Here is a 26,646-nt window from a genome sequence, read left to right as displayed (position 1 = left end):
TGTACTTTTATACCTTGACTTATGAATATTAATTACGGATGTAACGTTCACCCATTAGTCCTTGCTGAAAAGCATGTAAGTGGCCCTTTGCCAAAATACTACTCACCACTTGACCATTTGTTCAGTGAAAGTGATCAGAGGGCAATGGATTCTGCTTCCTGTTTCAGTCATCATTGTAATTGACCACTGTTTTTTGTAAGATAAATTTACTGTTTTTTTTTTTCTTTTTTCTCCTCACATTTGTATGTTAATTGTACTGGAATTTTAGACATGCAATGTTAAGTTTTAAGTTATCCATTAGGAAAGGCTATTCAAACCTTCTGGTGGTGCATTCAAAGGCGCAAATTATTCACTAACAGCTGGGTTTTCCTCATGAAGATCCCTACGGTGCTTAGAGAAAAAAACAAACAAAAAAACAACAACAACTAAACATTAACAACCCAGAGTTTTTATGACAGAGCAAGCAAGAGGGAGAGAGCACTTCTGTTATTTTTAGGGTCACTGGACAAAGTGCGTGAATTGTGAATCTCTGTACTCAGAAAGACCATTAACGTTTAACATAGTAAGAGTCTCAAGGGTTTTATCTCACAAATCTCTGTTTTTTCTTCTTCAGCACTGCAAAAACCATTCCCTGCAAAACATTGATTCATTCTCAATATATATTTTTGTAATTTTTCAAAAAAATAAAAATAAAAAAATAAAAACACTAGTGAAATCTACTTTAAGGGTGCACTTTAAGGGTGCAGTTCGGCAATCTGAACCGTGCCTGAGCACCTGTGACCCCCAAAGTCTGGTTCATTTGACTAGTGTGATCACTCTGTAATGTGACCGCATGCAGTTCGTTTAACCCTCCCCGGACCGCATGGAAGAGGTGGGTGAGAGTGTGGTTCAGTTGGGCTTGGGCACAGTATATAGTGTGATCTCTAACCGCGCCGGTGCATTGGAACAGCTGCTACTTTTGTGTCGCTACTGTTATTATGACAAACATATTCTATAACTACTTGAATAGAACTTTTTCAAAAAAAATAAATAATTAATTAATTAATTAATTAATTAATTAGGTTTATAACGGGTCTGGTTCTCACCTTATTGATGAACCTGAAATTTAGTTTGCGAGTAAAAATTCCTCAGCTGCCTCTGTAATAATCTTCTGATATGTGCAGCACAATCAAGTGAAAATAGCGGTGTGGCATAATTTATTATATAGTCATCAAATTCATTAAAAGAAAGATGAACATAATTCAAAACAAGTCTTTTATCATCACGAACATTGCTGGTGTTATGAGATTTTGACGGTGTTTGATATAGCACCTTAAATTAGAGCCCACAACATCTTTATGTCAAGTTCAAGAAACACCTGAATCAAAGCACCAGAATCTTGCAATGCTGTAGAGAATCGCTGTAGTCTTGGCACATTTCAGACCAGTACAGTCAGATGGGCTTTGATGGAGTCTGCGAATTTCCAGGTAGCGAAAATTAAAGTGCCATTCAGAACATATTCACTGCTGGACATTGATTTGTCAATCAGGAATAAGGGCCATGTGTGACGCTTTTTACACTCAGTATAATAAGAGTACAGATCCACATGCCACCCAGCCCAGCGCTGATCTAAATTATAATAGCTTCAGGCTAGTTAGTTGTCTCTGCCTGATGGGGAACTACGTTTTAGACTATTAATATCAGAAAGGGACATTTGGACAGCAGGGGGGGGGGGGGGGGGGGAAGAATGGTACTACTACAATTTTGAAAGCTGACTGAGCAAAATGGGCTGCATAATATACTATAATACTAATGTGAAGCTGAAAAATCATGCAGTTTACTCAGGCCTCTTGGCTCAGCAGCCTGAATAATGTTCACTGGTATGTTATTTCAACGTTTTTACATCGAAGGCTTACTTCACTGCATTGAAAAATATAAGTCATTGACTTTTCACGCACTGCATATTTACTAAAGAACATTTCCACTCAAGTACTTCTGACAGAGAACTATTTTTAGAAGAAAGAGTAGAAACAGGAAATGGCTGACAGCAGACCATTTGATGTTGCTGGGAGGGTTACATTAAAATGTAAGGGTGCAAAATGTAAATGTAAAACCCTGAATGTTTGAAGTAATGTCAGTAAAAATGTAAAATATTGTAAAATGTTTTAAAAATTCTACGACAAATAATGTATTTAAGGGTTAATCAATTTGTGCCATCTTTCAAGTCAAGTCACCTTTATTTATATAGCGCTTTTATAGATTGTTACAATATAGTTTCAATACAGCTTTACAGTGATAACAGGAAAAAAAATGGGTAACAACATTGTTGTACAGTGTCCTTGTTACATGTACTTACCATAATAATAACAACAGTAAGTTATGCATAATTACATGCAACTAACCCTTAAACACCTAATCCTACCCAAATCCTTTAGTAGTGGTTGCTTAATATTACTCAGTAATATTACTCAGTAATTACTCAGTACTAACTATATAAATACGTTGTAACAATGACACCTTAAAAAAAGTGTAATGTGTAAAGTGCTGTACAATAGATTTAGAAGAAAATAGCGTACTCCTTCCAAAGTCCAGTTTAAGTAAATTCAGTGAGGGTTCATTTTTGTTGTAAAAAAAGTTATTAATTTAGTTATATATATATATATATATATATATATATATATTGTGTATATCATAGATATTGAATCTACATATTGTCTTTCAAATTTCAATTGATAAATCTTATTTATATTAATATGTAGAATAATAAAACAGTAACATTTTATTTCACAGCGTCTTTGTTAGACGTTACATGTAGCCTACTTACTATGGTAACAACAGTCAATTAGTACATAGAACTAACCCTAAACTAAACCCAGACCTTATAAATACATGTGGTTAATTGATGTCACTCCGTACTTAATTGTTTAATTACGCTGTAAAAAGGACACCTTAAATGAAAGTGTAACCTAATGAATTGGGAATTTTACGGTAAGGGTACATGAATTATCATGAATTCATGTATAAATTAATGCATGAATTATGCATTCATTCATGCATAAATATCTCATGAATCATGAGGAACTAACACGAGTTCAACATTTTTCATTCATGACTTAATGGATGAACAACACCTTAATTAAAACATCAACTAAGAAGAGCACATCATCATGAATTGTGATTTATTACACATGATCATTATATTTCCTTTGTTCACAGTTATGCAACCTAGTCAAACCTTTCAAAGGACCTAGTCACCAGTTTATTTGAACCACACACATGATTAAGTAATTGATAGATATTCTTAGTTAATGATGACTATTGTATTGGACAGACCCCAAAATAGACCAATCACTGCTCATATCACACAAATTCTGGTGACATTTCAAATACAGTAGTCATCATGAACTAAGCTTTATCTATCAATGACTCCATCGTGTGTGGCCCCTCAACTAAAGTGGTGGCTTGGTCCTTTGAAACATTGATGAACAATGTGCTATTAATGGTGGCATAACTTTGAACAAAGAAAACATAATGATCATGCGTAATAAATCATAATTCATGATGATGTGCTCATCTTAGTTAATGTTTTAATTAAAGGTGCCATCTTGCACATAAAATCAAATCATATTCCATATTCCATAACAGATGGGGGCAGTATACCTCCAGAAAGTGAGTTTGTGCCGTGGCCGCACGCACTCTCATGTCTTCAAACAACACAAACAAGCGCTGTTTTGCTCTCTCTTTCTCGCACATGTTATTCAAATAATTTGACACGATAGTAAAAGGTTGGAAGACCGCAGTTTCACGTGGAGCATTTGGAGATTTTTAGAGATCAGAGACTCAATGAACAACATCTCAACACTAAATGATGAAGACCGTCTCATAGACGCCTGTCTCAAAAACAAGTTGGTGCATTTCGACGATATGGGAAAATAAAAGCCTGGGCTATTATTTTAAGTTTACGGTATTCGTTTTGTTCATTTTACACTTTTATTGTTAGTTTGAATTAATTTGACAGACAGCATTCGCTGATGTTGATCAAGCTAGCGCCATTCAGAGCTGCCAACTCTCACAAATTCACCATGAGACACACGCAATTGACACTTAGCAAGCAGGTTACTTAAGCTCTCAGATTCTGTATATTTAATTACGCAATTCAAACAATAAATACCGTTTGGGCGCTTGTACATGTTACACCACAGATCCCTAGCGCACGTGAACCGATCATCTCCATATATCTATATAAAGGCTAGATGTCTCACGGCGGAGTATTTATTGTCATCACCGGCGGCCATCTTCTCACAGACAGGCTTTCTGGCGGGCTCTGTGGTATCTGATGTAAGAAATTTGTAATAAAAATTCTTACAAATGTTATTGACGTGGCTATAATTCTGGATGATTATTTATTTATTTATTTATTTATACACTTATTATTCATAAGTATGCAGTATCATAACTACATCTCTGCCGTTTATAACAAACCAGACCGTTTGAAAATTTAAAAAGTACATGCACCATTAAAACAATGTTACCAGTGAGCGAGCTGCCTGTGACAAGATGGCCGCCAGGTGCTGACGTCGACCTCCATTGGCCAGCAGTGCGGACGAGATGTCTAGCCTTTATATAGATATCTATGATCATCTCTACTAGCTAATGTAAAAAGAACATGAACACTGTTGAAAGATACACTAAGCTACAACTTACCAAAATGTATTCCTCATGCATAATGTCGACCAATCATTTTTTGAACTCTTCCCTGAACTGAAATATAGTAGTGGGTTGTATTTCCACACAACTGACATCAGGTTCAAGTACACACACAAGCCGGCGCTACTTACTCGTGTACTGCAGTTTGGCTGGTGGTTATGTTGCCCGCCCGCATACCGCCTCCCATGGCCGAAACTGGTATTACGACACCTGCCAGGCCAGGGCTAGTAATTTAGCATGCTAATTTAGGTTTATATCTTGGCAGCACTATAACTTGTCAGTTTTTTAATTACATCATTGCACTTATTTCTTCTCATTCTTTTGATGCTTGTAGCTCATTTTTTTGTAGCTTGACTTCGTCATACTCGTATTCAAGAGATAATATGAGTCTGAAACTCCTCCATTGGGCTTTGATTATGAGGCGTGTCATAACCGAACCAGGAAAAAAAAACCTCTGCACTCAATTGGATAGTCGGTAGACCTACAACCAATCAGAGTAACACATACTGTAAGTCAACTCCTTTGCATAGCGCAGTTTTCAAATACAGAACGTAGCATAACTTTATTTTTTTTAGAAGTTAAATAACGAGTGTTACTTCTTTTGCTTACTTCTCCATGAGTGCCACCAAAGGAGAAACCACAACGACCACAGGCTTTTTATTATGTCCCATCTTCTTAACGACCGTCATAGCCAGCTGATAAGTTACACTTTTCCCGAATCATGTAGGAAGGACGCCAATAATATCTTTCCGATCGACAAATGCCTTGATTGCAGTTCTCTGTTTGTTTATTAAAATGAATGCGGTGTCGATTTATTTTACAAAAGACGCGACAGCGGAATCTATACATTTCAATTCTCCAGCTGCAGTCATCTCTGAGGGAAACCAGTTAAGCGCTCTTTGATAACGTGATGATTATGTCCCTGCAGATCATCTGTCCATCATCGTATAAAGCCCGCCCTGGCAATTTGATTGGCCCGTTCATTTTTTACCTGATCATAATTACTCCTCATTGGAGCGAGTCCAGACCGAACTTCCCGGCCAAAAAATATTGTGGGCGGAGTTCGGGCTGGCATCCAGGCTAGATTTTTTGGATATTTTTACCTCAATTATTCCATATGACACCTTTAATGTGTTGTTCATCTATGAAGTCGTGAATGAAAAAACATTGGACCTGTGTTAGTTCCTGATGATTCATGATATATTAATGCATAATTCATGCATGAATTTATACATGAATTTATGAAAATATCCTTACCGTGAAGTGTTACCATTAAGGGTAATTACAGTATATTTCTACAATGTGTGTCAAGGTTCTGTCACCTCTGTTCTAGTTTTTCCCTGGATCTATGGTGACGGGATCTTGACACCCCTATTAGTCTTGTTATGTGTGAGCTTTTGTCTGTTATATTTGGTGTGTTCGGGACATGGTGTCTGGATCCTGACTCCATGCTCTGTGCTTTCGTCAGTCTTGCATTTTGTTTTCTGTTTGAGCACATGCATCTTCTTTCTCTTTTTTGCCATGCACACTTCAGTCTTGCTATTATCCTTTGTGACCTGTGTGCAATGTGCTCTTCTTGTCTGTCTCTCGTCTTGGCCCTGCTCCCCTTGTTACCTTGTTATTAGTTCAATTACCCTACTTGCTTTCCTTCGTTACCCTCCTTATTTGCTTCCCTACTTAATCTCCCTGTGTTTTGCTTGTTTGTTGTAAGACCCCTTCATGGTCGACGTCACAGAAAAAAATGCGGTGCGCAGTGCGCATGTCGGGGTCAGAAAAGTTCATTCCATCGTGCTGTAACCATAGTTTAAACCAGCTACCGGAGAATTTCTCGTCAACATGCCTACTTGTTGCGTCGATAAATACTAACTTGCAAAAAATACTAACGATAAATACTAACATGCCTACTATGATTTTTGTTTTATGTATTTTTACATCGGCTATGTAGACTGTGCATGCTTGTTCTAACCGTGTGTTGTGTCTTAATGAGTTTTTTTTATGTTTTTTTTTTTTTTACATCACGCACTGACGCGATTTCCACACATCTCAGCGATAGTTGGTGAAATGACAGACACACGTTTAGTTTAGCAATAATGACCCTGGAGGAAAGGTGACGAATGCTGGGTAAGTTAAGTGATTAGTAGCCTAGTCGTGACAGTTTTCTAGGGAAATATAACCATCAAGTCAATCAGTCTACAGTGCATCCGTCTCCAATATGATAAATAATTAACGTTACCCTGCCATGCAGGTGCAATTTGCAGTATGGATGTAGCTGCTAGCCTTCCCGCTTGTTGATCACGACCCAGGCTTTGTACATAGAGGTCTTTTTCCCCTGGCGCTGGCTCGGTAAAACCTCCGCTTTTAACACACAAAAGTCATCGCTTATATCGCTATATATAACACGCGCTGAGAAGGGCTGGTATACCCGTGCGATCGGAGTGCAATGTCAAGCGCGTGTCATGTTTCTATGGCAACCAGAGCAGAGCTTCCGCCAAACCGCGCTTTACATTTTCTCCAATGTTTATAATAATATAAATGAACCGTCTTGTCTAATCTTAAAGTTTTGGTGGTCAGATTCAGACTCAATGAAGAGCAGAGAGCACAGATATGATCAAGCTGAACAAGCAACAAACAATCGTTATTCAAAAGGGCAAACAGTTAAAGTTATTATGCGAGTTAACTCGAGTCAGAATGTACATGTGCAAGGTTGCATTTGTCATCCATCACCGTGACATCAAGTGGACTTTTAAAGCTGAAATAATGAGTGGATTAAGTTTGAGATAACGAGATAAATAACATGGATAGAACTTTCTTGTCGGTGGATTAATGCATCAGTCAGTCAGTAACGTACAAGGAAGTGAGACGACGGCTACTAAAATTAGGTAAGACAAAAAGTTTTATTTTTCGCAACTCGTGTGAAATAATATGTGACAATCGGGTCCAGTCGGGTTTGTGTCTTCCTGCCGGGTTCGGGTCCAGTTTTCAAATAATAGACGGGTCCAGGTCGGGTCCGGGCAGTACGTTTATGTCATTTCTCGGGTCTGCACGGGTCCGGGTCCAACTTTTGAAATGAACGACGGGTCGGTTCGGTGTAGCACATTACGGGTCTCTTTCGGGTCGGGCATGAGTTTTTGGACCCGTGAAGACCTCAAAGACAGTGCATAACTTGACACAATATCATGCCGGTCTATTAGCCGCGCCATTTTTCTGACCCCATGCTGCGCGCGCACCCAACAGAGGATTCCAATGTGTACAAACATTGAAGGGGTCTATTCACAGTGTATAGATATTCCGTTTGTCTGATCATGCAATTTTGTTTCCCCCCGTGTTCCCCCTCGGCCCTGCCTTCCTGCACCCGGTCCCATTTTGTTGGCTTTTGTCTGCCCTGACTGTTTTTCACCGGCTGGGTTATTTTTGTTTTATGTTTACTATGTAAAGCATATTGTTGACTCTGCGCCTGAGTCCTGCCTCCATCTCTCATTCTCACATGGCTAACAAAGTGATGTTTGAAGAGCATTTTAGAAAATTACTTTTGTAAATATTTTCATAATTTAAATCTTTCATGTCATGGATGACTTTTTAATGTATATACTGTATGTGATTAAGCTTATACTGTAAGTGGCAGAGAAAACTGGCAGTTAAATCGTTAATCACACTCATATTGTAAAGAACATGTTTAAACTGAAATGAATCAATGTTGAACTGACTTGAGCTGAATAATGATGTCTTGTCTTCTGTAGAGCTGCTTTACAGCAGAATTTTAATTTGTATCATGTTTGATGAAGTCTGCATTGCTGATCTTTGTTTTCCTGTTTATTACTGTGAAACTGCTTTTAAACAACCTGTATTGTACAAAGCACTAAATAATTAAAGGTGACATTACTTTAAGCTCTTTGTGTGTGGTGAGATAATGACTATGTGATGTTTTGGGATTTTCAGGAACTGGAGAAGGAGCGGACCGACCTGCTAGAGGATGTGACGGCCAATAAACGTAAAATGAAGGAACTGGAGGATAATTTACTTTTTAGGCTGACCAGCACGCAGGGCTCCCTGGTCGATGACGAGAGCCTCATCACAGTGCTGGGAAACACCAAACGCACGGCAGAGGAGGTCACACAGAAACTTCAGATTGCTGCTGAGACTGAGATCCAGATCAATGCGGCCCGCGAGGAATACAGACCCGGTAGGCACTTAGAGCTTATTTTTCCTTTAGTTCACCTAACATGTATCCCAGAATTGACTCACCCTCAAGCCATCCTAGGTGAATTTGAGTTTATTTTTTCAGCCAAACACAATCAGAGTTAAATATATATATCCTGGCTCTTCCAAGCTTTATAATTGGAGTGAGTAGAGCCTGAGATTTTGAAGCCCGAAAATGCACCATCATATCCATCATAAAAATAATCCGTATGGCTCTAGGGGGCTAACAGAGGCCTTCTGAAGTGAAGCGATTGAATTGTTATTTTTTAAGGCTTTTTTCAAAGATGTGTAAATAAATTTGATCAATCTTTTCCTCTAGTTTGTTAGTCTTATGAAGTGAAAATGTAAAAGGTAAATTATTAGAATAGCCACAATCTGTACAGAACTCACAAACTTCTGTAAACTGAACCCTTTAAGTCGACACCTGGTATTAATATTAAGGCTGTCAAGTGATAAAATTTTGTAATCTAATTAATTACATGATGTTCTGATTCATTAAAGGGTTAGTTCACCCAAAAATGAAAATTAAGTCATTAATTACTCACCCCCATGCTGTACCAACCCCGTAAGACCTTTGTTCATCTTCGGATCACAAATGAAGATATTTTTGATTGAATTTGAGAGCTGTCTCACTACCACATTGGCTGCCTAAGGGACTGGCTCTTGACGGCCCAGAAAGTCAATAAAGAAAATGTTTAAATATCCCATGTGACTACCGTGGCTCAACTATAAGTTTATCAAGCGACGAGAATACTTTTTGTGCGAAAAAACAAACAAAAATAACGACTTTATTCGACTATTCCTTTTCTTCCTTGTTGGCCTGAAACGAGACTTCCTTAGATTTCCATGATGCATGCACGAGAATTGCAATCTCCTTCAACCACTTCAGTTCAGTTCTCGCGAATGCGTAATGGAAATCTAAGGAAGTCTCGTTTCAGGCCAACATTGAAGAAAAGGAATAGTCGAATAAAGTCGTTATTTTTGTTTGTTTTTTCGCACAAAAAGTAGTCTCGTCACTTGATAAACTTATAGTTGAGCCACGGTAGTCGCATGGGATATTTAAACATTTTCTTCATTGACTTTCTGGGCCGTCAAGAGCCAGTCCCTTAGGCAGCCAATGTGGTAGTGAGACAGCTCTCAAATTTAATCAAAAATATCTTCATTTGTGTTCCGAAGATGAACGAAGGTCTTACGGGGTTGGTACAGCATGGGGGGGGGGGGTAGTAATTAATGACTTAATTTTCATTTTTGGGTGAACTAACCCTTTAAGTATACATTTTTTATTATTATTTATGAAATAAAAGCTGTTAGTAGATGGCGGTAAATGTCTAAATTAGCGAGCATTCTGGCGCAATATGGCTGCCGTTGCATCATCCATGTGGATGCTGCACATTGGTGGTGGTTGAGGAGATTCCCCCTGCCATTTGTAAAAGCGCTTTGAGTGCAGAGAAAAGTTATGCATGTAACAAATTATTAATATTATTATTATGTAGTCACAAAATCCGACACTTTTCCCTTGAGTTTCCCTTTTCCCTCCAATGTCAAAGGGATCATGTCTAGTTGCATCTGAGACTTCTGTTAATACCAGATGTAAATACTGACTCTTATGTATTTTCTGAATGTAGTTGCCACAAGAGGAAGCATCTTGTACTTTCTGATGACAGAGATGAGCATGGTGAACGTGATGTATCAGACCTCCCTGCGCCAGTTCCTGGGCTTGTTCGACTTGGCCTTGGCAAAGTAAAACTCATTTATCAATTCATACCTTATTCCTTACTTAAATTAGTTTTTCAAAGACAAAATGGCATGTATTTTTGGTCTTCATCACCAAGCCAACATTTCCTGATGAGGCCAATGTAGGTTTAAAGGGTTAGTTCACCCAAAAATGAAGATTCTGTCATTAATGACTCACCCTCATGTTTTCCCAAGAACGTAAGCCCTCCGTTCATCTTCGGAACACAGTTTAAGATATTTTAGATTTAGTCCGAGAGCTTTCTGTCCCTCTTGAAAATGTTTGTACGGTATACTGTCCTTGTTCAGAAAGGAAATACAGACATCAACAAAGTAGTACATGTGTACTTAGAATTTTTTGAAGCATCGAAAATGCATTTTAGTCCAAAAATAACAAAAACTACGACATTCAGCATTGTATTGTGCTCTGGTTCTGTTGTCAATCCACGTTCATGAGTCCACTGTGACACTGATGACGTAAGACTCTGCTGTTATCTGGTGCGTCCGTGTATTTGGGTTCAAATAAATATGGCTGTGCAACCCGGTCTCATCCCAAGACGTCATATAACTGACGTTTTGGGACGTCTTTTGACCATACGTCAATATTCGCCTTTTTAGGGCCCCCTTAAACGTCGGTAGATGAGGTTATGGGATCCTAACTCTACCCCATACCTAAACCTAACCCGTCACCTAACCCGTCACCTAACTGAAGTTAAAGGTAAAGCGTCAGTTGTATGACGGCCCGGGATCGCCATCTACCGACGCTTAAGGGGGCCCTAAAAAGGCGAATATTGACGTATGGTCAAAATACGTCCCAAAACGTCAGTTATATGACTTTTTGGGATGAGACTGTGTTAGGCTGTGCAAAAAAATGCAAGTCTTCCTCTGTGTCGAAATCCTTAGACATGTTTGCGAAGACTGTTTTGTTTAAAGCTTGCATCACCCTTAGACTGTGAACGAAGCTCTTTCGCACCAGATACATGTCAGCAGCGTCTTACGTCAGCAGCGTATTGACAACACTGAATGCGGATTGACAACAGAACCGGAAGACAATGCAATGCTGAATAAAGTCTGAGATTTTGTGATTTTTGGACCAAAATGTATTGTCGATTCTTCAAAATATTCTAACTAACCCACTGATGTCACATGGACTATTTTGACGATGTCTTTATTTCCTTTTTGGATAAGGACAGTGTACCGTGTATTAATTTTCAATGGAGGGACAGAAATCTCTCGGAATAAATCTAAAATATCTTAAACTGTATTCCGAAGATGAACGATGAAGATGAAGAAGATGAGGAACGACATGGGGGTGAGTCATTATTGACATAATTTTCATTTTTGGGTGAACTAACCCCAAGGTATGGACCCCAAATGTTTTGTCCAAGGTTCCAAGGCAGATCTGAATTAACTCTGGTCAGACTGTAAATGAGATTCAAAAGGGCTAGTTCAGATAGGGCCGACATAGAGCCTGCGGACAAAGCCATTAGGGACCCTTACCTCAAGCCCATATTGTGGCTACACGTGGCTCCACCATGAAATATCTGTTGGCTGATGTCCAAATGTAAATTGACAGGATATTGGTGTTATAAAATAATGCCTGTTGTTCAGATTGTCCATGTGAAATGTGAGAGTGCATTGAGTATGGTTTTACATAAGATGCCAACTTGTTTCTTCCTCTTGGAGAGTAGGTCCTCAAAGAGTCCAATTACAAGCAAGCGGATCGCCAAAATCATAGAGTACATGACCTTTGAGGTGCACAAGTACGCAGCTCGGGGTTTGTATGAAGAACACAAGTTCCTGTTCACCCTGCTGCTCACTCTCAAGATCGACATGCAGAGCAACAGGGTCAAACATGAGGAGTTCCTGACCCTTATTAAAGGTCAGAAACCAACCCGTCTTACTCAAGTCAGTCTCTCTCAGTCTCTCCTTTTTAACTGTTTTTCTACATTCAAAGACTTTCTCCTCCTCCATAGTTTCTTTCTATTTTTTTTTACTGCATATCTTACGTAATAAGTTTAGACACCTTTTCTCATTCTTTATTATTATATATCCTTTATTAATAGGGTACAGACAGGTTTTAAGGCTTTCTTTTGGAGCAGTGGGTTTAGACAGAACTGAGCAGCAGGAACCCATCAGAGCCAGACTTCTACAGCTATTAGTGTGCTATGAATGAAGCACAGTGGTGCCTTGTGACAAGCTGTGAGGTTGAATGCCAGTACATTTTATGTAAGGCTACTTAGTACATTGTGTTGCATACTTGCATTAGTTGAGACATATTAAACATTCAAATAGCCATATTTTTTTTAAAGGAATCTTTCAAGTTCAATACAATTTGACATGCACCGTGTTTCAAATGTATAGCCTCAAAAAGACTGTGATTTTGCCATTAGAAGCTTTTGTGATTTTTCTTTCCTCTGGGTAACAAGAAAAATCATATTATTGGCTCTTTGCAATTTGTACATGTTGTTCATGGGGAGTCCTTGGTGACTCTGTAGATTGATGAGCTTCTATGTGATTACCATGTTGGTTCATGTGCTTTTGCTTCATAAAAAGCATCAGATCCACAATTTAATCACTGAGAAATCATAGCCTTGCGGGTCAGCGAAGTGGCCCATTACCCAGAAGGTCAATTTGATTCCCTGTGCTGGCAGTGGACGTCAAGACAGTTAATACCATTCTGCTCTTTAATGCACTCTTGTGAGAGCCTCTCTCTCTCTCTTTGCTGCCATGTTGCTTGTCTTGCTTGTCCCCCATAGAAATGAGCTTTTCTCAAGATTTCTCAAGTTATAACATTTGCAAAACAAGAGAGGTTTGTTTGTACCTTTACTAGATAGTATTTCAAGAACAAAACGTTCCTCAGACAAGATGAGTACAAGAAAACAATGTATTTTATTAATTACAAAAGTGTATAAAGCCAATATTTCAGTTAAAGATACTCAAAACAATTTAACCCAAAACTCAATAAATGGCCAGTATAACAACAATAGACTAGAAAACACGTCTTGCTTTAACATCTACCATTTAACTAAAAAATGTAATATAACTGCTCCACATTTATTTGATACAAAATAATAAAATTATGTTTTTTTAATTAGTGATACAACCTTCTGTAATGTGGGGAGCAGGTAGAGATGAGGATCTACTTACCAGGGGTTTGTTCGTAATAGAAAAATCAACAACAATCAGTAACATGAGGAGCAAATAGAAAGTGCGGCACCTGGCCACCAAGGATTTATACATTTAGTCATGGGAAATGTTGGTATTATTAAAAAAAAAATCAAATTTATGGTTTTGGTGGTTGTTTGCTCTAACTAGGTAGCGAGTTGTTGGCTAGCTAAGTGGCTCAGCTGGTAGCTTGCCATCTGATAGCCACGGCTCATGGCTAGCTGTCATTAATCTGGATTAGGCCTGTCACGATAATCAATAAATCCATGAATCGCACAATAAAAAAAAAAAAGAGCTTGATAATTTTTCCGGCCGCGATAATTTCTATTTGCATGCTTTGTTTTCCTCCTCCTCTCTCTCTCCCTCTACCAAAGAGACCAGATGACAAATCTGTTAAAGACATAACCGACATATTTTACGTGAATACTCTCCAAAACGGACATTTAAACATAACTTTGTGTGTATTTGTCCATTCAGACACGAAACAGAGCTCAATTCATTACTCGCTGTATAGGGGTCTATGGCTGCATGCTTCGTCTCGGGTGTGTGCGCACAGAAAGATGAAACTTGATACAATATGAGACATTTCTTCTATCCTTTTCTTTTGTTATAGAATAAAATATCAGTTCGGCTGATTTGGCTGTTGTTGCGTTGGTCATCAAGATGGCGGGGCAAAGCTGCAGTGACGTCATGTGAACCGAACAAATAGACTGAACACTGTTTTACAGGGATCTCCCAGTCACATGACCCCTTGCTGCGTGTCAGCCATTTTGACGGAATACATCCGTCAGCCACTCAGTGGCAATGGTTCTATTATTAGGGGTGGGTATCCCCAATAATAGATCCATTGCCGTGGGTAATATTGTAACAATCGGCCTAATCGGTAGAGTTACTTAGTAAAATTGGGGTCAGATTAAACTGTGTGAGTTTTATCTCAAGTGTTTTAAAATATGAGACAACAGAAATAAAGTGAATAAATAAAGTGTATTTACAAACTTTCACAAGGAACTTAAAACAACACAATAAAACTAGAAAACTTAGGCTGTTAAAAGAATAGAGTCCATTGGTTCCATACCCTAAAACAGACCTTAAGAGTCCCAGCGTGCTGTAAGTCCCTACAATCCAACTGTAGTGATAATCCAATGAAAAGTGATGAGGTTTGCTGGAATGGAAACTCCTCAATCCCACTTTGGTCGTCTTGACAGAGTGTTTGTTTGCCATGCTGCTTCTTTTATGCTGGCTATTTCCTGTTTCCTATCATGTGATCACTCCCATGACAGGCAGCCTCAAAATCATTTAAAGACATACAGTACACACATAAAATAGATAAGAGGAATAAAATTGACTAAAATGACTAAAACAACATGTAAACCTATTAAAACTCTAATATACATAAAATCATCATAATATAAATAAAGTGGTTTAAAACATGTGTCATGTGTGACAGAGTCACAATATATATATATATACTTATAATTATTTTTTTATAATTAGCCTACATATTGCAATACTTTGTGCAGTACTGATATAATTGTATAAATGCACTTATATATTATAATTATTTTTATAATTGGCCTTATAATTAGCCTAAATATTGCAATACTTTACAGTATTTATATAATTGCGTGAGCAGATATCTCGATACTGAACAGAATTAATTTTTTTCCTCCACCACTATCTATTATCAGTGCTGTACACCTACAGTAATACACATGTGCATGACGTCCTCGACTTCAGAGTATCGAGTTTGTGTTGTTTCCACAGAGACCGTTTTCAAAAACGTCCACTTTGAAAGCCCCCTTGTTCTCTCTTCAGTTGTCCGGTATTATGTGTGCAAGGCACACTGTTTCATGTTGTTTTCTCGTTCTGTGGATTACCTGCTTTTGAGTTATTTAATAAAACTTGTTTTATTTGATACTTTTTGGCATTTCTTTGTCATGTCAAACAAATGACAGCTTTTACACTGTCCCGTTTTGTACAATTGAAAAAATAAATAAATAAATAAATAAATAAACATTTAGGCAATTTCGCTATACTATAGGAATGCCTAGAGACTGCTTAAGGGTTTTGGGCTAAACCAAGTCCATCAGGGCTAACACACCCTCATACAGTACATCCGGGAAATTCACCTGACCTGCCTCATCATGGCTCGGACAGAACTCAAACGGGTCCTTCTTGCTGTGAGTCAACAGTGCAAGTGCTACCCACTGAGCAACTGTGATATAGTCAAGTCACATTTCTCCATCCAATCTGATGGAGTTTGGTTCCTTGCCACTGTCGCCTTGCTTTTGGCTTGCTTTGAGCTTGCTCAGTTGGGGTTATTTAGTGTTTAGCAATGTTGTTGATCTGTGTTGTGCTACTTTCATGTTATCAGTGTGAAGCTGCTTTGATACAATCTGTATTGTGAAAAGCGCTATATAAATAAATGTGACTTGACTTAGGTCGTGACTTGACTTGATATAGGCAAATGTTTTGATTAAATTTGATATAATAAGTTAAACTGTTTAATGTTGATACCAGTTCTGTGAGTTGGCATTCATTAACCTGCTAATCAAATTATGAAGTGAGCAGTTGGGCAGGGTTAACATGTTGTCATTTCTACCTCATTTACTGTAAAGTCTTTATTTTTGTACCCAGAATCTTACTATTCTTACTATGTGTGGTAGAACTTTTACGCTTTGCCAAATTTTTAAGTGGGTAACTCATTCTAGAGCTAGTTAGAATGTAACTTTTAACAATACTTCATAAATATTGTTTGTTGTTAGATTATATTAACGTATGCAACCTTTCTGTTCCATCTACCATAACAAAAGTAAGTATACTGCAAAAACTGTAATAAGCAATCTAGTATTTGATTCTAAACATACTCATCAACATGCAATCAATCAAAAACAAACAAACAAAAGAAAAACATTTAACTAAGAAATTCTAAAATCTCCTACACTCTGGTGCAAAATTCAGGATTCTGTTTTCATAATAAGAATGTGATGTGTTTTCTTGATGTCACCCAGGAGGTGCTTCGCTGGACCTGAAAGCCTGTCCACCCAAAGCTGCAAAGTGGATACTGGACATAACATGGCTCAACCTGGTGGAGTTGAGCAAACTGTGGCAGTTCTCTGACATTCTAGATCAGGTGTGTGGTCAGATACCTATACACTTAAAGGATCAGACGCATACAGACATGGAACACATTTACACACACACACACACACATCTGTCGCTTTGAGTTCCCCTTCCTCATTAAATCCTTCTCACTGCTCACTCTTTGCAGTAAACATGTCAATATTTGATTCATCTGGTCTACACACACACACACACACACAGGCACAAATACATTCACGACCCCTCCCTCACACTGTCGACTGATTGGCAGGCCATGACTGCCCGGGGGAAATTCATGCTCAATGCAGTGTGAAATGAGCTTACTTTGGCAAACTCTAAATCAATTATTGTGGCTGAAAGAAATCAGATTAAAAGCCTTTTGTTTAATTAACCATTTCCAGAACACCACAACTAGAGAAATTCGGCTAATCCACACACAAGATTTCATAATACAATGTCATGACACATCAAAAATCCATGCTTTTCGTATCATCATGTTTAGTCTTTGTCTTTAATAATTGAATTGCAAAACACTTTATTTTAGATGCTATGTAGTATATATTGACAGTTTAGTTCACGCAAAATTGAAAAATGTGTAATCATTACTCATGCTAATGTTGTTTCAAATCTGTATGACTTTCTTTCTTCTGTGAAACATAAAATAACATATTTTGAGAAATGTCTTAGTGTCTTTTTTTCAAACAATGGAAGTCAAATGGTAACCAAAATGGTTACCAAAATTTTAAATATAATACAGTATATTGTTCATTAAATAACATGTATAAAGCTATTATTTGGCTTTTTTACCATTTAAAATATAAGTAAAAATAATCAAAATGCACCCCGTAGAGTCGTAGAACATGACAACTTTCCAAAATGATTTCTTGTCAACTGTCTAAATTAGTACCAGATTCACTCACTTTTGTGTATACTTGTGTTAACAGATTGGGCGTCATGAGAAACAGTGGAAGAGCTGGTTTGATCGAGAGGCACCTGAGGAAGAACCAATCCCAAATTCATATGACCAGGCTCTGGACTGTTTCAGACGGCTGCTCCTTATTCGATCCTGGTGTCCAGATAGAACCATTGCTCAGGTATAAATGAGCCCATTGTGAATGCAGCGTATCCAGTGAAGTCATACAATTATTGATTTTTTTTAATATTATTATTTTGTGAAACTCCTCACATTGCATTTTTTCATCACAGAACCAAAACAAATTATTTTTGCACACAGATGTTATGACAATTAATGCACTCATTATCATCTCAGTCTCATTATTATAATGCACAAAATGCCTTCTTAGCTCATCACAAACTCATTACTGTTATCAGCAAAATAATCCCGAACAGAAGAATTCTGATTACAGCATGCCTATTTGCTATCAGCCTTATGTATGGGTGTAATATTTCTTGACCTTCTGGATATCCATCACTTTGGCAAGGTGAGAATTGGTCCCCTGACTGAGCCTTATTTCCCCCAGTTTTTTTTTTTTTTTCTCTCTATAACAGTCAGCTGTATTAGTTTCTTTCTACTGTCCTTGCCAACTGTTGGCTTGCTCAGTTTGAGGCTTTACCATTTAGAAATATCAATATGACTGCACTGATCTGATTAAATTAAACTAAATATTTACTGAATTTGACCTGGATAATATTGTCTTCGGTAGAGCTGCCGTACAGCTGTTTTATAGTCATTTCATAATTGATACAATTCGCAACACTATTATATACCTGTTTATTCCCGTGAAGCTTGCTTTGAAACAATCTGTATTGGGTAAAGCGCTATTAATTGCATCAGGGTAATTACTTGTTTTCCAATGTGTAATTGAAAGGCACGGAAGTACATCATGCACTCAATGGGGGAGAGATATGCTGAGGGAGTGATTCTGGATCTGGAGAAGACGTGGGAGGAGTCTGACCCACGCACTCCTCTCATCTGCTTCCTATCCATGGGTTCAGACCCAACAGACTCCATCATCGCCCTGGGCAAACGACAAAGAATTGAGACTCGTTACGTCTCAATGGGTCAGGGGCAGGAAGTTCATGCACGCAAACTTCTGCAGCACTGTATGGCTAATGTATGTTCTTATTCATGCATTTTTAATGCTACTTGCTTCTATCCCATCTTAATATGCAGAGATAACAATAAACTAGTCATTCATGGGTTGATTTTCCCAAAAGTGTCAACACAATGGCTCTGTTGTTGAGTTTACTGTTTATTGAACATTTTCTACAACAGAATACAGTACATTAGCTCAGCCAACCATGATTTTGGGACCACATTATTTGTCTGTTTAACTAATGGAAGAAAGTGGAGAGTTTGGGATGCATCTTTGAAAGAAGAGATTTTTTTTGCAATTCCACTTGATGGCTTTCTCATCTCTCAGTATTTGTGCTCAATGAAGTCTATAAACCTGAATACTTTCTCTAAAACCAAATCTTATCTCTCTCTCCCATTAGGGAGGCTGGGCTTTACTTCAGAACTGTCATTTGGGTCTGGATTTTATGGATGAACTCATGGATACAGTCACAGAGACAGACAGCATTAATGACACCTTCAGACTGTGGATGACCACTGAGGTCCACAGACACTTTCCTATCACTCTCCTGCAGATGTCAATCAAATTCACCAATGAGCCTCCACAGGGACTGAAAGCCGGACTTAAAAGGACTTACGGAGGTGAGCCTGACCTCTCTGGATATTTAGCCTGTCAGTTTTATTTATTTCTTCACTCCATGTCAACTGCAGGCTGTTTTTTTATATCCTCCCTATTTGAGATGAAAAACTGTAGCATCACCTGATGCAACAAATGGATTTGAAACATTTAGATGAATATTTAAAGAGGAGCCCTCAATATTCCAATATCATGAAAAAAACAAAAAATAAAAAAAACAACTAGTGTGTTTGTGTTATTGATAGCGAAAGTCTTACAAATTGGTAATGCCCAATAATATCTTCCAGGTATCAGTCAGGATCTTCTAGATGTGAGTAACATGGTCCAATGGAGGCCCATGTTGTATGGGGTGGCATTCCTCCATTCCACTGTCCAAGAGAGGCGAAAATATGGACCTTTGGGTTGGAACATCCCATATGAGTTCAACCAGGCAGATTTCAATGCAACCATACAGTTTGTCCAGAACCACCTGGATGATATGGACATCAAGAAGGTGAGAGTTGCATTATGGAGCCGCTGTGTTACTAGATCGTAATAATTAGCACAATTAAATCAGCTAAACACATCATAAACTTGTTTCAGAAAAATTTTGTAAAGTTTATTTGGTCTAATTTGTTCTGTAATTATACACCTTGAATAATCCCACATAAACTTAAATGAGAACTCCAGCGCAAAATGAACCTTTGGTCTAATAAAACTTTGGTACCCAGTTAACCGTTCTCTGAGATTTGTTTTCATGATAATCCAATGTAAAGAGTTTAATCTCTAAAAACTGTTTTAGTGTATAACACTAGTATATGGGGGCATTTATTAAGTAAAAAGTAATCGCTAGTTGATACCACTAACAAGGTTAAAAATAGCCCCACACTAACACAGTAACATAATGAGGGTCCCTACGTGCAAAACGAAGCATTGAGAACATTGTAAGTGTACAGTAAGTCCACTTTGTGTATACACAGCAGGAGCCATCTTTGGAAAACAGTCTGGACAAGTTGAACCACGAACGCCATGTGGTTCAACTTGTCGAGACTGTTTTCCAAAGATGGCTGAACTGTATGAAGTTCAGCGAACTTCTGAACTGTATGAACAGCGTTCGTGGTTTTGACTTGTTTTCTCCTGCCTGTATACATGAAGTGGACTGTCTTTATAAAGTATCTTCTTATTAAACGGTCTGTACACTTTCAAAGTTCTCAATGCTTCGTTCTGCATGCAGGGACCCTCATTATGTTACTGTGTTAGTGTGGGGCTATTTTGAGTCTTGTTAGTGGTATTAATTAGCGATTTCTTTTTACTTATTATATGCCCCCAATATACTAGCGTTATATGCTAAACAGTTATACAGATAAAACTCTTTACATTCGAATATCATGGAAACTAATTTTAGAGAATGGTGGACAAGGTACCAATGTTTTATTAGACCAAAGGTTCATTTTGCGCTGGAGTTCTCCTTTAAAATAACCTCTATTTGAGAGTCATTTTGAATTATATGGTTTCTTGTCAAATGTCTTTATTATTAAAGTACGGCATGAACATAACCTTTTCCACATCTGCGAGAAGGTCCTTTTACATAAAGTCTATGTCTATGATTTACATCTTTGTCAAGGGTCTATGCAAAAAGTTGCCATAAAAATAGACTCAGCACCTGGCATTTTAATTTGAATGAGTATTTTTACAGGGTGTGTCCTGGAACACTGTGCGCTACATGATCGGCGAGATCCAGTATGGCGGTAGGGTGACTGATGACTATGACAAGCGCCTCTTGAACACATTTGCGAAGGTGTGGTTCAATGAGAACATGTTCAGCCCTGATTTCTACTTCTACAAAGGCTACTGCATCCCCAGATGCAATAATGTGGATCAGTATCTCCAATATGTTCAGGTGAGATAGAAAGTTCCAATGAAACTGCTCAGTCAGTCTCTTTGGGATCAGTCGCTTCTATTTGTTCTACAGGTTTTGTCTCTTTAGAAGGAGGTGAGAAATTGAGGTGAGACTGTGTTGACAATTGTCTGTGTAGACAATGGTGGTTTATTACATAGCAGGGTGACTCCAATTAACATTTACAATAAAAATCTGCCAATACTAACAAGTATTAATATTTACTTTAAAAACAACAACAAGAAAAATACTACAGTGATGCCAAGTAATGTAATAAATTGATCCAAGCAGAAACAAATTCTGCACCATCCTCTGCAAGAGATAAATTATGCAACAGCTTTACTGTTAATAAGCTGTTAATGTAAATTTCAAGTGCATTACAAAGGTGTTCATTTCAGATTTAGTGAAAGTTCTTATTTTCTTCTCTCTCAGAGGTCTCTGGCAAATGTGCAATAAATGGTACCACTATAAAGACCTACCATCACCCCCCTTTCAGCAGAGTTGGTGCGAACATAACAGTAATTAATATTCAAGTCGCATCTGGCACAGTTTGTGCATGCTGACAGAAAGCAATCTGAAGACCAAAACACCAAAACATATATATATATATATATATATATATATATATATATATATATATATATATATATATAAACAGAAAAAAGGCCAATCTTTCGTCAACTGTAATGTAACAAACAGAGAGAATAAAGCTGATTCATCAGGCTTGAAAATTGTGCAGCTCAATCAAAGCCACATATATACAGTACACCACTTCATAATAGCCATTCCAGTGCAAAGAGGAACATAACCAGCCTCTCACTGACCTTATTCCTGTTGTACATTAAAGGGTTAGTTCATCCAAAAATGAAAATTAAGTCATTAATTACTCACCCCCATGCTTTTCCAACCCCGTAAGACCTTCGTTCATCTTCGGAACACAAATGAAGATATTTTTGATTAAATTTGAGAGCTGTATAACTACCACATAGACTTCCGGGACTGGCTCTTGACGGCCCAGAAAGTCAATGAAGAAAATGTTTAAATATTCCATGTGACTACAGTGGCGCAACTATAAGTTTATCAAGCGACGACAATACTTTTTGTGCGAAAAAAAACACACAAAAATAACGACTTTATTCGACTTTTCCTTTTCTTCCTTGTTGGCCTGAAACGAGATTTCCACGACGCATGCGCGAGAATTGCGATCTCCTTACACTACTTCAGTTCAGTTCTCGCGCATGCGTCGTGGAAATCGTATGGAAGTCTCGTTTCAGGCCAACAAGGAAGAAAAGGAAAAAGTCGAATAAAGTCGTTTATTTTGTGTGTGTTTTTTCGCACAAAAAGTATTGTCGTCGCTTGATAAACTTATAGTTGAGCCACTGTAGTCACATGGAATATTCAGCCCGTTCTCATCCTTTAACGTCATATAGAACGCTATATGCAAAAACGGCGCTATTCTACGCACATGGCATCCTTTATCGTTAATATAACACGCGAACCCAAGACGTTATAAATCCTTTAGCGTGAATATGACACGCACACCCTACCCCACACCTAAACTTAGCCCTCACAGCACGTGTTATATTAACGATAACGGTTGCCATGTGTAGTATAGCGCCGTTTTGTCATATAGCGTTCTATATGACGTTAAAGGATGAGAATGCGTTGGAATATTTAAACATTTTCTTCATTGACTTTATGGGCTGTCAAGAGCCAGTCCCGGAAGTCTATGTGGTAGTTATACACCTCTCAGATTCAATCAAAAATATCTTCATTTGTGTTCCGAAGATGAACGAAGGTCTTACGGGGTTGGTACAGCATGGGGGTGAGTAATTAATGACTTAATTTTCATTTTTGGGTGAACTAACCCTTTAAAGACAGTGAGTCATGCAAAGCAGTGGTGTCCTCGTGAGAGAAATAGTACAGCTGCAAGCAGAGTACGGCTGAACTTTATTCTGTCTGAGCTGATTGTGATGGATGTTTTTAGTCCCAACTCGCAGCAGGATGATTCTCTCAGACATGATCTCTTCGAGCCATGTCTGTGCACTCACAGCGTACACTCCAGAGCTTTGTTCAGTATGTAACACGCAATGAGCTTATCATTATTAGTTAATGAAACCACTCACAAAAGCTCCTGAAAAAACATGTGAGACATTTTGCTTCAAAAAAGAATAAAGAAAATAAATTAAAAAATATCTTTCGTTCAGCTGTTCAGTATAAAATCTCTAAGCACATGTTGTTAAGCTTTTGATGAATTATGATGAATGAGCGTGTAATGCGAAATGACTTGTATTGCTGGTACACAACACTGAATGCATGCGTGGATCAACTAATAAACATCTTTAATAATGATTGCTCATCAAAAAGGAAGAGATGTGGGAAAGCATTCATCCATTTATCAAAACTGATGCAGTATGCTTAAGCTTTCCTAGCTAATGAGAGTGAGCTCTCATAATGGTTGTTTATATCATGTGAAAACTGATCGCAAGACACTCATCACTTTATTTTTAGAATATTTAAATTTAGAATCAAAACGTGGACCTTTATACACCAAAAAATAGCACATTTCTTAAGTATTTGCATCTATTTGATTTTTATTCAAATAATCATATCTTCAAAAGGAAATTATTATAATGGCTTAGAATCAGCAAAATCATGTTTATTCTGAAAAAAAAAATCTGTTTAAAAGTATGAACATGGTATTAAAATGGCTAGCTGTGGAACAAGATTCAGTTAGTTAAAATGAATGAGAATGAAACTAGTTTGGTTTTATTAAAAGGGGTGGTTTATTGCTTTTTTTTCCTTTGCATGATTGTGTTTATGAGGTGCAATATACCATGTATTCGTGGTTTTTCTTTTTTAAAGTCTTATTTTTCATAAATTTCACTGTTATTGTAAGCCGCTTTCTCCTCTGTCATTTGAACGACTGGTCTATGAAAGCACTCCCCCAGAAACAGGCAGTGGGCTCAGATTGGTTAGTTTGGGCCGGTGTGTTGTGATTGGCTAAACTGTAGTGCAAGTTGTCCATAAGGTTCCCGCCCATTACCTTTATGGGCAAAGTTGCATATGTGTTCCTGTCAAATATAAATAATGGTGTCGATACTGCAGTGTCAGTATGAGCCAGAATCAGTATGAGCCAGAATCAGACCCAGAAAGAGAGGCAAGCAGAACCTCACCACACACGGCTCTTACAAAATTCACGTCCATAATGTTTGTACGCGTTTGCCGTAGACACAAAATAGCATTACTAGTAGCCTAGTGGCTATAAAGCCAGCGCTGGCATTTGATAAAAATAAAACACAAGGCTACGTCTGAAATTATACATGCAAATTAATTTAAAATGATTAAGTCTTAGCCTACTAACAGGTTGTGGCCCAACAACTGCTGCCTCTGGTTTTCAATTTGGAACTGCTTCATGTTTTAGTAACAGTTTCTTATTGAATCCGGCATTGAATTCGTGGAGATTCTGGAAGCTGTCTTTTGAAAATGCGCTGCACAGAGATAAATTACGATTGTCATTTTCAGGAACATAGTTAAACATAAATTGTGTCCATTGTTGACGAAGTACAGCATCCGTGGCAAGCCCGAACACAGAAGACTTGACAGCTGGGTGAAAATAACACACTTGTTTGCATATTCCGGAGGGAGGGTTGATGTAAATGGATGAGTTAGTGACATCTAAAACCCGGCTATAGTCCCAATCGAGTCGTTTTTGTGGGCATTAAACTTCCTGATTTTTAAAAGACAGTATCTCTGCTTACATTGAACTTTTAGCGCTGCAACTTTGCAGATACTGTTCATGCACCAACAGCAACATTACACATTATTTAAAATGAAAAAAGTGAAATCGCAGTCAACCTGTCACGGGCGTGGGTGCAGGCTGAAGAGGACGAGGAGTCAGGATACAAATAACAATAATATTTATTCCAAATACTGGACGGAAGACAAGTTTCACGTACACGCAGGGTAACATTCAACAACGACCGACAATGACAGACTGAATGAGGAGGAACTAAATACACAGGGGAATCAATCATAATGAGGTGCAAACAGGTGAAACAGGACGCTGAACGGGAGGCTGATGAGGGAGTGAGTTCAGGTGTGCAGACGAGAGGATCATGGGAAGTGTAGTGCTGAAGACAAGACAGACTGGTGCAGACGGAGGACTGTGACAGAGCTCCCCCCTCCCAGGAGGCGTGACCTCACGCCGCAGAACAGAGGAAGGAGGGGGGACGAACTGGGGGCTGGGCGGGGCGTGGCCAGGGCGGAGCAGGCTGAGGGCGTGGCCAGGGCGGAGCAGGCTGAGGGCGTGGCCAGGGCGGAGCAGGCTGAGGGCAAGACCAGGGCGGAGCAGGCTGAGGGCGAGACCAGGGCGGAGCAGGCTGAGGGCGAGACCAAGGCGGAGCAGATGAAGGGCGAGACCAAGGCGGAGCAGATGGAGGGAGGACCCCTGGTGGAGCCGATGGAAGCGGGGCTGACAACACCAGGGGGCCGACTGACAGGGGCGGAGCAGATGGGAGAGGAGACCAGGGTGAAGCAGAGGGACAGACGACTTTGGGTGCTGAGGAGGGACCGAGGGACCATGGTGACACCGTAGGCTCTGGTGACTGAAGTGACGACAGGGGCACAGAGGGACACGGTGAGGTCAGAGGGAGTGAGGGCTGACGGGTGACTGGAGGGAGTGAGGAGTCCGACAGAACCGGGGGGGTGACATGACAGGGCGGAGCAAAGGGAAGGAAGTCCAAAGGTGAAGGGAGGATGACGAGGGAGCGAAGGGAGTCCGGAGGGTCGAGGGAGCCTGGCCGAGCTGGTGGACTGAGGGGCCATGGAGGAGCTGAGGGAGGTAGGAGCCACGGGGGAGCTGATGGGACAGAGGGCCGAGGAAGTGTCCAGATAGAGGAGGTGTGAGGCCAAGGCCGGGGATCCAACGACCCAGCTGGGTCAGGGAAGCTGGCAGACGGAAGGGCTGACGGCTGCGTGACGGGAGGAGGTGGGAGAGGGAGGCTGGGTGGGATCCTGGTCTCGGGCTCTGGCTGGACGGTCTCGGGCTCTGGCTGGACGGTCTCGGGCTCAGGCTGGACGGTCTCGGGCTCAGGCTGGACGGTCTCGGGCTCTGGCTGGACGGTCTCGGGCTCTGGCTGGACGGTCTCGGGCTCTGGCTGGACGGTCTCGGACTCTGGCTGGACGGTCTCTGGCGCTGGCTGGACGGTCTCT

The 26,646-nt window shown here is 39.2% G+C and overlaps 1 protein-coding gene across 2 annotated transcripts in view; it reads left to right on the top strand.

Annotated features, from left to right (window-relative positions):
• Positions 1-26,646, top strand: part of dnah5 (dynein, axonemal, heavy chain 5) — a 174,692-nt gene that overhangs the window by 131,652 nt on the left and 16,394 nt on the right. For both annotated transcript variants that reach the window (XM_089117480.1, XM_089117479.1), the window contains exons 66-74: positions 8,623-8,866; positions 10,509-10,623; positions 12,306-12,496; positions 16,794-16,915; positions 17,829-17,978; positions 18,714-18,959; positions 19,342-19,561; positions 19,844-20,049; positions 21,232-21,435. In XM_089117480.1, the coding sequence (XP_088973606.1) occupies positions 8,623-8,866; positions 10,509-10,623; positions 12,306-12,496; positions 16,794-16,915; positions 17,829-17,978; positions 18,714-18,959; positions 19,342-19,561; positions 19,844-20,049; positions 21,232-21,435 (1,698 nt within the window). The remainder of the gene's footprint in view (positions 1-8,622; positions 8,867-10,508; positions 10,624-12,305; positions 12,497-16,793; positions 16,916-17,828; positions 17,979-18,713; positions 18,960-19,341; positions 19,562-19,843; positions 20,050-21,231; positions 21,436-26,646) is intronic.

The sequence above is a fragment of the Pimephales promelas genome, chromosome 12, assembly GCF_988280905.1.
Source record: "Pimephales promelas chromosome 12, fPimPro1.hap1.1, whole genome shotgun sequence".
Classification (NCBI taxonomy): domain Eukaryota; kingdom Metazoa; phylum Chordata; class Actinopteri; order Cypriniformes; family Leuciscidae; genus Pimephales; species Pimephales promelas.
Note: the sequence above shows the minus strand (reverse complement) of the source record. Positions and strands in the feature narration are given on the sequence as shown.